This window comes from Sarcophilus harrisii, chromosome 3 (assembly GCF_902635505.1).
Source record: "Sarcophilus harrisii chromosome 3, mSarHar1.11, whole genome shotgun sequence".
Classification (NCBI taxonomy): domain Eukaryota; kingdom Metazoa; phylum Chordata; class Mammalia; order Dasyuromorphia; family Dasyuridae; genus Sarcophilus; species Sarcophilus harrisii.
Window position 1 is genome coordinate 422,556,643 of NC_045428.1, and position 12,756 is coordinate 422,569,398.

Genomic DNA, 12,756 nt, shown 5'->3' on the forward strand with positions numbered 1-12,756 from the left:
AGAAAGAAATTAAAACAAACTCCCTAAAAAAACCAGACAATATTAACAAATGTGAATTTCTACAAAAAAACATTAAAGAAACAAACCTTTGCCATCTATTAAATATTGAAAAAAAGGCAATGCAAGAGTCACAAAACTTCCACATGACAAAGAAGATACAATATACCTCATTAACCAGCAGGCTAAAAAGCAAGAAAGAAAATTACCTCCATACAACTTCCAAACTAATGAAAGATGCAAAATCTTAAAACAATCCATTCCAAAAAATACAAAAAACATCTCAAGCACTCCCTAAAAACAAGTCCAAGATTCAACCAATAATTACATGCATGTTTACCAAACATTTAGAAAACATCAATACTAATTAGCCATTGAATAACAAAAAATCACCAACTTCACACTCAAAACATACAAGCCACAAGCAAAAGCTAAAAAATCAAACATCCTACAAACCATTACAAATCAGCAAAATATGCAAAAAGAATAAATGGACTTTTCCTAAAATATTACAACAATCAGCACTTTTAACAACCATCAGAAGCACAATTAACGACAAAACTCAACCATCCCAATAGCCTCTGATGAAACAAGGTTGCCCACCATCATCGTTAGCATTAATATGATTAGAAACCTAGCTTTAGCAATAACACCGCTCACGAAAAAGAAACTTTCACCTACACAGGACATCTTTAAAACCATCAGGCACATAAGCAAACAAACAAACCCCAAATATCACTTAATGCAAAAATTTACCCACTCCACCGTTACTACTTTGCAAAACCCACTTAGCAAAAAATTAAAAAACAAAAAAGCTTATAGCAAAACAATATCACTCTTTACCTAAATATGCAAAAACGAAATTACTAAAATAAACCACACATATTCAGCATTCTTAATAACACTCAACACACATCCAACATCAGAGTTACAAAAAAAGTCCATTTAAGTAACTACGATATAAAATATTTGGAATCTACTCACAGAAAAATCAGAAACTTTATGACAAACATTACAAACCACTTTCACACAAATTAAGTCATCTAACCAATTGAAAATATTAACATCTCTTGGATAGGGTACAAAATACATAAAAGCATGACAATATACCTAAACTAATCTATTTATTAGCCCATACCATCAAACTCCCAAAACTATTTTAAGACCTAAAAAAAAACAACAAATTCATAAGAAAAACAAAAGGTCAAAATTCCAAGAATTAAAAAAAAAAATCAAATGAAAGTGGATTTACTGCCAATCTAAAATCTATAAAGCAGCATTACCAACTATTTGCGCTACTTGCTAAGAAAAATTAGTTGATCAATCGCAATAACTTAGGTTCAAGAGATAAACATCAACCAATACAAACCTGTCTTTGAAACCAAAGATCCCAGCTTTTGGGAACAAAACTACTAGTTTATAAAATGCTGAAAATGGAAACTAATTGCAGACAACTAGGCATTGATCCACCAACACCGCCACACCAAAGATAAGGTCAAAATGGTTCAACCTAGGCATAAAGAAAAAACGTAAAATTAAGGAACACAAAAATTTACCTCTCAGACCTGTGAAGAAACTTTAGCAACCCAAACAAATAATCATTACATCACAAAATAGAAAAATTTCATATACACAACTGAAAAGTTTTTGTACAAACAAAACTAATGCAGACAAGATTAGAAGGGAAGCAATAAACTGGGAAAATATTTTTACAGTCAAAGGTTCTGATAAAGGCCTCATTTCCAAAATATATAGAGAATTAACTCTAATTTATAAAAAATCAAGCCATTCTCCAATTGAAAAATGGTCAAAGGATATGAACAGACAATTCTCAGATGAAGAAATTGAAACTATTTCTAGTCATATGAAAAGATGCTCCAAGTCATTATTAATCAGAGAAATGCAAATTAAGACAACTCTAAGATACCACTACACACCTGTCAGATTGGCTAAGATGACAGGAAAAAATAATGATGATTGTTGGAGGGGATGTGGGAAAACTGGGACATTGATTCATTGTTGGTGGAGTTGTGAACGAATCCAACCATTTTGGAGAGTAGTTTGGAACTATGCTCAAAAAGTTATCAAACTGTGCATACCCTTTGATCCAGCAGTGTTACTACTGGGATTATATCCCAAAGAGATTATAAAGAAGGGAAAGGGACCTGTATGTGCACGAATGTTTGTGGCAGCCCTTTTTGTAGTGGCTAGAAACTGGAAACTGAATGGATGTCCATCAGTTGGAGAATGGCTGAATAAATTGTGGTATATGAATATTATGGAATTACTGTTCTGTAAGAAATGACCAACAGGATGATTTCAGAAAGGCCTGGAGAGACTTACACGAACTGATGCTGAGTGAAATGAGCAGGACCAGGAGATCATTATATACTTCAACAACAATACTATATGATGACCAGTTCTGATGGACCAGGCCATCCTCAGCAACGAGATCAACCAAATCATTTCCAATGGAGCAGTAATGAACTGAACCAGCTATGCCCAGAAAAAGAACTCTGGGAGATGACTAAAAACCATTACATTGAATTCCCATTCCCTATATTTATGCACACCTGCATTTTTTATTTCCTTCACAAGCTAATTGTACAATATTTCAGAGTCTGATTCTTTTTGTACAGCAAAATAACGTTTTGGTCATGTATACTTATTGTGTATCTAATTTATATTTTAATATATTTAACATCTACTGGTCATCCTGCCATCTAGGGGAGGGGTTGGGGGGGCGTAAGAGGTGAAAAATTGGAACAAGAGGTTTGGCAATTGTTAATGCTGTCAAGTTACCCATGCATATATCTTGTAAATAAAAGGCTATTAAATAAAAAAAAAATCTATTCTTTCACAAATTCAACTATCACTTTAGGTTGATATCTCCAATATTGACTTTGCACAAGTATCCATTCCATACTTCCAAGTTATCCCTCAATAATTTTGCTCCACTATCTCACTATCAGATTCAAAATGTCCCAAATACATATCTTCTTTATAGTTGAGGGTTTTTTTTCCAGGTGGTTACCAAGCCTTTCAAATATTTAGTAAAATATTTTATATTTAATTACAGAAAAAGATCCAGGGTAGCTAAATGACATAATGGATAGAGTGAGGAATACTTCTACTTCTAAATTTAAATCTGCTCTCAGACACTTATTAGCCATGTGATGCCAGACAAGTCACTTAACTTTGTTTACCTCATTTGTAAAATGAGCTAGTGAAGGAAATACCAAACTACATCAGTATCTCTGCCAAAAAAAAAAAAAAATCTTTAAATGGGGTCACAAAGAGTTAGACACAAATGTAAAAAATGATTAAAGTATAATCGATACTACGTAGACTAATTGCTAGCTTCTAGTCAGGGTTATACTCAAAGTAACCAAATAATATAACTACTTTATGAGAAATGTTTGATGTTTTTAACCCCACAATTCAATAACCTTTTCCTGGAATTTCTCAATGAGAAATTTGCTTCGTTTCTCTGTTCTTTAATAAAATATGGAGATAATAAAATTAGAGCCTTTCTTCTAAAATATCTTCAGAAATTTGAAAGTGGTTATTAAGGCCAAAATATGGATGATAAAATATTTCATAAATTAGATAAATTCAGTTTTCAGTTAAACTAGGTGTTTGTTGTTTTGTAGATAAAATGCTCAGATAGTGATTCTATAGTTTGGCACTGTGAAAAACAAAGTCCAAATGTTTCCACAGTCTGCTTTCCCTAGGAATGCATTGACCCAAGAATTTTTTTTATTCCTTTTATCTTGCTCATCACTATATGGCCTCTATTTTCTCCAGAACTAACTTAAAACATGGAAATAAAAACTGTCTTTTTCTGCGCAATGAGCAATAAGCAAACCGAGGACAGAAAAGGTTATTTTCTAGATTTTAAACACTGAACTAACAGGGACACATCCCAATATGTGGGAGAGCAAACAAAAGACAAAAAATTATGTATAAATATACATATGTATATATACATAAATGTATATGTATATGCATGTATATATAATGGAGAGAGAGAATTCAGTTTTGAAGATTATTTTTCTTCTTTTCCTTCTTTATTTTAAAACTTCTCTCCCTTTTCTCCTCTTCCTTTATATGCTTCTTCCCTTATTCCTTCCTTTCCTCCCTCCTTTTTCTCTTTCCCTCTCCCTCCCTTTCTTCATTCCTTTCTTCCTTTCTTCTTTTATTTTCATAAAATACTTATTATTATAGTAAGACAGAAATCTGTGCAATGAACCAAATTGGTAGATCTTCCTCCTCTGCCAATAAGTTGGAGTAGGGCTGTCATCACAAATCACTTTTTTTGAGCCATATTTGTTTTTTTGTATTTTTGCAACATCTGTTTTAGATTATTTTGTAGTTATTTTTTCCATTTGTATTTTTGTGGTAATTTTATAGACTGGGGTTTTTTTTGGCTCTGTTTTCTTCACTTAGCTTCAAGTAGTATAAATCTTTCCAAGTTTTCTCTGTATTCATCATTACCTTTTCTCACAGTGTGGTAATATTCCATTACATTGATGAGCAACAGTTTGTTTAGACATCCCCCAATAGTGGGCACCTACTTAATTTCTAATTCTTTGCAACTGCAAAGAAGTGCTGTTATAGCTTGATGTATTTGGATTTTTTTCTGGTTGATGACTTCTTTGTGTTAAAGATGTAAAAATGAAATATCTAGATCTAAGAATATGTAAAGAAAAAAATTCCTGATGAAAATTTTATTTGCAAAATGGTTGTACAAACGCACAATTTGTAGAGTTTTCTATTTCATGTGTTTTATTTTTCAGTTCCTTTGATCTTAAAAGACGTCAGACTGTATGACTTCTAAGATTTCTCCTAATTCCAAATTTATATTCTTAATATGCTATGCTTTTTCCATTGCTTATGAGTAATTAGCTACTTGAAGAAAATACGTTTTGATCGAATTTACTTTTTAATAAAATTACTTGTGTTGTATTAAGGAATGAAGTGATTGCCTCATATTCATAATGGGTTAATGTCAAGTTGAGATTTATCCTGGTTCTTCCGTAGCTTGTCAATACTACTCAAAATGATTTTAACGTTTTAAGTTGCACAATTTCTGCTGATTTTAATTGGTATGGAGAAATTTCTCCCTTGAATCTTCCTGCTAGTTAAAATAACATTTGTAGACTTTTCTTCAAACACACACAATAAACATACATATACCCATTAGTATAACAATTAAATAGCATAGAGAATTACACATTTTATAATAACTATAAGAATAAAAATAATATATTGAAGTTCAACTAAATTATGTGATTTGGAAATTTTTGCTAGAGCTTTTGGATATTTTTTCTGATGTTTGAGTTTTCAAATTTTCTTGATAAAGAAAATAGTGATATTAAAATTAAAGTTCTTATTATGCTCATTTCACAATATAATCTGTTATCTAAGACAAAAGATTTCAGTTAATCAAACACAATTTTAATTTTCTAACTGTACTTTTCATTTAAAATCATTCATTCCACATACATACTCTCCATAAACTATCTGATAACTGAGTATTCTCATTATAGATAGCTGGGCAAATTGCTTAGCTAGTGACTAGTAGCCATAATAAATATAAATAGGAAGCACATAGTGTCAGACATGTCATAGGTTATTCCTATTTTGATATATCTAAAATGAATTTTTGTAGCAAAATGAAACAGATATTCCTATACTAAAAAATAAATCTGCCAGAACATAAAACAAGATGATACAAGGTACAAAGGACTTACTGAAACCTGCTAAACTAGTGTAAACCGAGATTTTTACAAATCACACATTTTGCATGACCAATGTAAGTAGTCTATGTTTATCAAACATATATGCTTCACACAAAATATTTCCATTACGAGTTTCAGAGGTATCCTGAAAGAAGAAGTTCTGAAAATGAAATGACATTAGCTACTCACTATAATATTTTCTCAGACATTAAATTAGTCTATGATTTGTTGAGTATAAAACTGACATCATTCTGAAACACATTTTCAACTTACCCTTCTAATCTGACATCTGGAAGACTTCTGTTAAGTGCAATCAAATCACTGGCCATAAGGTTAAACTGGTTGATTTTGAACAGCTCTTTCATTTTCTCCTGGTCATCTTTAGGAATCCGCACTGCTTTCCCCATCTCTCCTGGCCCTTCTTGATTTCTTGAAATAACAGCTGTAAGACATACATGTACAAGGACATGTACACAAGATTTCAGTGTGTTATTTATATAGTGTCTCCATATACCAATAAACAAATCTTTTTAAATAATTTATGAACTCTCTGCACTTTCTAATGCAAAAGCACCTAAATGAATAAGATCAATCACAAGCACAAATTTATATTCTATTTTCTATGTAGAAAGTGTTATCTTATTGGAATCAAATCTTTGAAAACATCTAAAATTTATAAACTAAAAGTTTCAAAAGGTCAATTACATGTGATTGATAAATATATAATTTCTTTGATATTTCAAGAGTTTTTTTGTTTCCCCATTATGGGTATTCTCTCCACTGATGTAGGTAACAAAACATATGTGTTTTGGTAGACTATTTTGGTGAGTTATTTGAACAAAAAATAAAATAAAATAAAAAATAAGGCATTCTTCTCCAACTAGGTTAGATGATAAAAAGAATCTTAAATAGAAGCCTTTCCAATGCTTGAGATCTCTTGTCCTAGTCTTCAAGAACTCATGTTTGACAGAACATAACAGAAACAAAGCATTAAAACATGAACATTGCATGGATCAATTTAAATGATTCAAATTATAGATATACAAAGATAGGTATATAATAAAAAACACTGCTCAGAGTTTTAATGTATACTAAGGCTAGTTAGTTTCAACACACAAAGAAATTGTTGCAGGAAATGTCAACTATTTTTTGTTTATTTTTAGAAAGGAACAAAAATCTGAAATTTTTAAACTAGAAAATTTTATGTAAATAATCATAAAAAAATTGTCCCATTCCCTAAATTTTTCATTGAATCTAATCTCTAATGATATTTTCTTTCTATATGTTAATTTTCATTTTGGTCTTTTGTATTCCTTAATTAGAATTCTACTATGATATTATTTTTTGCTGAACATTTTATTGCTCAATAATGACAAAATTGAAGTAGGAGCCTACTTAAATGGGATTACCAAGAGCTTCCAAAGTCTGAGCTGCAGGTTCCTCATTTTTAAACTAAGGTTACTGAATTTCCCTATTCATTCTTTATTTTAAAAATCTATAATTGTACAAAATAAATCCTATAATTTACTTTAAAATATACTTATGTGCTATCAGGTAAATTGAATAAAATGTTTAAAGATTTAATGATACAAGAAAATAGAAAATCCATTTGAAACCTCAACAATATGTTTCCTGGATATGACACTTAGCTAAAGAATTATAAATACTTATAAAATTAGAACACAATTTAATATTGTGGTGTGCTTCCAATCTTCTCTGAACCTTTCAGATGGTTATATCTACATTGGAAAAAGCCTGAAATAGAGTTAGGCAGGTAAAAGAAACAAAGATGTGGTTCTCTGAGCTAAGCATCTAAGTGTGCATTGAAATATAAGAATGGAAGAAAATTAGGGTTTGAAAACTGGGGAAACCCAAACTATTTGGTAAATTGAGGTCAAAACAATATTGTCTAAAGTACAGGAGAAAGACAGACACAAAGCAAGACAGAGACAGAGAGAAACAGAGAGACAGAGACAGAGACACGCAGAGACAGAGAGAGAGAAGGAGAGAATGAGGGAGGGAGGGAGGAAAGAAGGGAGGAAGAGAGCAAACTGTGGCTGAAGGGGCCTCTCCTCCCTAGGCCGTACTTCTCCTCTGGCCAGAGGTCCTGGTGGAGATAGGAGAAACCAATCCCTATCTATTTCTGGATAGTAGTTGGCACTCAGCAGAGTTGATTTAATTCTATGTGAATGATCAAGATGGATGACAGGAATTCTATGTACATTATGTGTACTTTAACCATCATTTGGATGAATAGGTCAACAAGAACCAAATGGCTTTTACAAAAAAGGTGAAAGAAGCTGTTCAAAAAAACTCTGATAAGTACATAAGTGAGCAGGCAAAGCAGCCTAGGGCAAAGATGACCTCAAAACAGTAATGCAAGCATGATGAGATCAATCCTGTGCAGAAGACCTATTCAAAAGTGGATCCAATAACAGCAACACTAGAAAAGGAGAGATTAACACTAGATACTTTAATACTTTATAGAGTACTTTAATACTTTAAAGTACTTTAAAGTATAAAGTACTTTAAAGTATAAAGTAATACTTTATAAAGATAGATTAAAAGAAGAGATTAACAAGGTGAAATATATGGACAAAATTCATATTGGGAAATATGAGATTGATGCATGGTACTTCTCCCCCATTCCCAGAAGGTTATGAAATATATCTCAAACTTTGGCTTTGGGAATACTGCCTGAAGTACATGAAGTTTGAGAAGAGATACCATTTCCATTTGGTACAGTGTTAGTGGAGACAGCCACTTGGCAGGCAAATCTACCAACAGAACATCATCTTCATGTATGAGGTGGATGGCAAAAACACAAAGATTTATTGCTAGAACCTGTATCTATTGGCCAAATTCTTCTTGGAGTACAAGATCCTGTACTTTGATGTGGAACCATTTGTCTTCTACATCTTGGCCAAAGTGGACAGACAGGAAGCTCACATCTTAGGCTATTTCTCTAAGGAGAAGGAGTCTCCAGATGGGAATAATGTGGCTTACATCTCGATCCTCTCCCCATATCAACACCAAAGTTATGGCAAGTTCTTCATTGCCTTCAATTATAAATTGCTAAATGTAAAAAGTGTAATGGGTTCTCCAGAAATAAACTATTAGATCTGAGCAAATTGAGCTATTGTAGTTACTGCTCCTGGGTCGTGCTGGAGACCATGCAAGACTTCCAGGGCACACTGTCTATCAAAGACTTCAGTCAGATCAGCAGAATCATTCAAAATGATATCATCAGCACTCCGCAGTCACTCAACATGGTCAAGTACTGAAAAAGTCAGCATGTCATTGCACCATCCCCAAGCTAGTGGAAGAGCACCTTAAGAAATACCCGTATAAGAAACCACTCATATACAAGTGGATTCAGTTTGTTTGATTTGGGCACCACCCAAGAATAAGTAATCAAAGTTGTTCAAGAAGTGAATGGTGTTCAAATCAGTCTCCCTGCACTTACCTGTGTCTTTCCCTATTGGCAGTTTTAGACCTATGATGGCTGTCTCTTTTCCCCATTTGCAAATATATACAAAATTGTCTGCCCATTTTCACCATTTGCAAATATATACAAAATTGTCTGCCCATTTTCAAGTCCTAATATATATATATATATATATAATAAGGATACTTTAGCTTGTCATCGTAAAAATCAATATTGACTACCTTAGAATCTGGCCTTCAGAATAAAATAAATGCTCATTTTAAGCTAGGGCAAAATCTTTTATGAAGTATCCTAAATCCAAATTCAAAGAAAGGGTTAAATTTAAGGATCTTAGCTAGCTATAAGAGTTCTGTTCTTTGTTTTAAATATTTTGGTAGATGGGGCAAAGAGTCTCTAGGGCATAGTAGCCAAGACTCTTGGGGAAAAAATAAGAAAATCCAAGAAGAAGAATATCACTGATTCTCAGGCAAGTGTTTCTCCTTTTCAGGGAAAATTAGCTAGAAAAGTCTGTGGGTTTTTAAGCTGACAAGTTTTTAAGCTGAACAATTTTGATAGAACCTGCTCTTTTCTTGAGAAATGAAGTAAAAATTTCACATGAGTCAGGAAGTGGATCACTCAAGAGATATGGCAGCATCTACTGCGAGGTGTATCCAGAAGAGCAGTATCCTAACTACAACCTTTTTCTATTTTCATCCTACCTAATTTCACTTCAGACTGAGAATTCTAACCACTCTCTTTTCCTTGGTTATCTCTTCTCTCTAGGTTTTCACAGTACTCTTTCCTATTTCTTTTTCCATCTATGTGGCTGCTGTTTCTTAGCACACTTATGCTGGATCAGAGACAATTAACTTCATAGTGGATAAAGTATTGTGCCTGAATTCTGAAATATCTGAGTTTAAATTTTGTCTCAGATACTTAATAGGTGTGTGATCCTGGTTAGGTCATTTAAATATTTACCTCATGTTTTTCAACTCCAAAATGGAAATAATAATAGAACCTAATGGAAATAATAATAGCACCTATCATCAGTTTTTGTTGTTAAAGATCAAATGAGACAATATTTGTAAAAAAAATTTTTTTTGATTAGCTCAGTGTCTGGTACAAGAAAACATTTCAGATCTTTCTGGGTGGTAATGTCATCATTTAATTGATATTTTATTTAAACTATATATAGTTTGTACATGTCCACTGTTATACCAATCAAATGGCCAATAAGTTATTTTATAGAACTGGAAAAATAATATAACAAAATTAATTTAGAAGAACAAAAGATCCATAATATTAAGGGAATTCATTTAAAAAATACAAAAAAAAATGGTAGCTTAGCAGTACAAAAACTAATGCTCTATTATAAAGCAGCAATCATCTAAACCATTTGGTACTGGTTAAGAAATAGTGGTGGATCAGTGGAATAGATTAGATACACATGACACAATTATCAAAGTCTATATTAATCTAGTAATTGATAAATCCCCAAACTCTAAGGTCTAGAATAATAACTCACTATTTGAAAAAATTGGTGGGAAAACTGTCAAATAAGAAGTCAGAAACTTGACATAAACCTACATCTCACACTAATAAAATAAGGTCAAAATGGGTACATGTATTGGGCAGAAAAGATGATACCATAAATAAATTAGTAGAATAAGGAATAATTTGACTATTAGATCTTTGAAGAAGGCAGGAATTTGTGATCAAAGAAGAACCAAACAACATTAGAAAAGTGGACAATTTTGATTACATAAATGTTTGTAGCAGTCCTTTTTGTGATAACAAAGAATTGGAAATGAATAGATGCCCAACAATTGGGAAATGGCTGAACAAGTTGTGGTATATGAAGATAATGAAATATTATAGTTCTATAAAAAATGAACAAGCTTATTTTAGAAAGGCCTGGAAAGATTTTCATGAATTGGTGCTAAGTGAAACAAGCAGAACCCAGTATACATTGTAAATGATAATAGCAAGAATGTGTAATGATCAACAATGAAATTCTTGATTCTTCTCAGTGAATCAGTGATCCAAAGCAATTCCAATTGGACAGCAAATGTCATCTGTATCCAAAAAAAGAACTAAGGAGAGTGAATGTAAATCAATATATTCTATGTTCACTTCTTTTTTCTGTTGTTTATTTTCTCCCATGGATTTTCCCTTCTGTTCTGATTTTTCTCTCCCAACATGATTCAATAAAGCAATGTGTATTAAAATAAATAAATAAAACAAATAAACAAATAATAAAACAAATTAATGAATTGAAAATAAATATGAATAAAATAAATAAAAATGATGAATAAATAAAATTAAATAAATAACAAGAAATACATTTTTATAAAAAACATTATATTTAATGTCTAATTAGTTTTTAGTCTCTCTTTCCTTGGTCCTTTATTGGATATAAATTTTATTTCTTGACCTAAAAAGGAAGCATTTATTATTTGCATCTTTCTACATTTGATTGTGAGGTTTTGTGCCTTAATACATAGTCAGTTTTTATGTGGCTGCCATATGTTGCTCAGAAAAAAAGGTGTATTCCTTTCTGTCCCTATTCAATTTTCTCCAAAGGTCTATCATATCTAAGTTTTCTAACATTCTGTTAACTTCTCTCATTGCTATCTTGTTTCCTGTGTACTTAGATCAATCTAATTCTGAGAGAGGAGGTTCACGTCCCTTAATAGTAGTTTCACTGTCTATTTCTTCCTGTAACTGGCTTAACTTCTCTAAGAATTTGAATACTGTACCACTCTGAAAATATTCATTTAGCATCAATACCACTTCATTGGTTATCATGTCCTTCAATAAGAAGTAGTTTCCTTCTTTACCTTTTTAAATTATATCTACTTTTAGTCTGCTTTATTTGAGATCACAATTAATTTTCCTGCTTTTTTTTTTGCTTCAGCTGAAGAATAATAAATTCTTCTTCAGCCTTTTCCCCTTAAACATGTATTTCTTGTAAAAAAAATGAATTGTGGAATTTTATTTTTTTAATCCACTTTACTATTTGCTTCTGAGAGATCTTCTGAGAATTCATCCCATTCACATTCACAGTTATCATTACCAGCTCTGTATTTCTATCCATCCTGTTTTCTCCCCTGTATATACTTTTGTTCTCCCTTTCTGCCCTGTCCCTCCTTAGTAGTGTTTTGTTTCTAACCCACCCTGTTTTCAACCTGCTCTTCCATCTATCACCTCTGATTTCTATTCTCATCACTTTCTCCTAGTGTTTCTGCCTTTCATTTCATCCAGCCAGGACCTTTCTTTTCCCCTTTCTTATCCTAATTCTTTATGGGATAAGATAAAATTCTATACCCAAGTGACTCAATAAGTTATTTACTCTTTGAGCCCAAACTGTTAAAATTAAGCTTAAAAAATGCTCATCCACTCCCTTTTTACCTTTTTCTAATAGATCTTTTGTGCCTCTTCATATGATCTAATTTGGCCCATTTTACCTCCCCTTAACTCTCTTTTCCACTACTATTCTTTTTTCAGACTTTAATATCTTTTTCTTTGATATCATAACATCAGAGTCACTTCATAAGGATACCATCCATCCACATATGCCTCAACTAA

The 12,756-nt window shown here is 32.0% G+C and overlaps 1 protein-coding gene and 1 pseudogene across 2 annotated transcripts in view; one reads left to right on the forward strand and one right to left on the reverse strand.

The window, feature by feature from the left end:
• GALNT13 (polypeptide N-acetylgalactosaminyltransferase 13) overlaps window positions 1-12,756 on the reverse strand; it is a 577,778-nt gene that overhangs the window by 308,126 nt on the left and 256,896 nt on the right. For both annotated transcript variants that reach the window (XM_031960655.1, XM_031960656.1), the window contains one exon: window positions 6,015-6,183. In XM_031960655.1, the coding sequence (XP_031816515.1) occupies window positions 6,015-6,183 (169 nt within the window). The remainder of the gene's footprint in view (window positions 1-6,014; window positions 6,184-12,756) is intronic.
• LOC100917682 lies at window positions 6,506-9,135 on the forward strand (annotated as a pseudogene).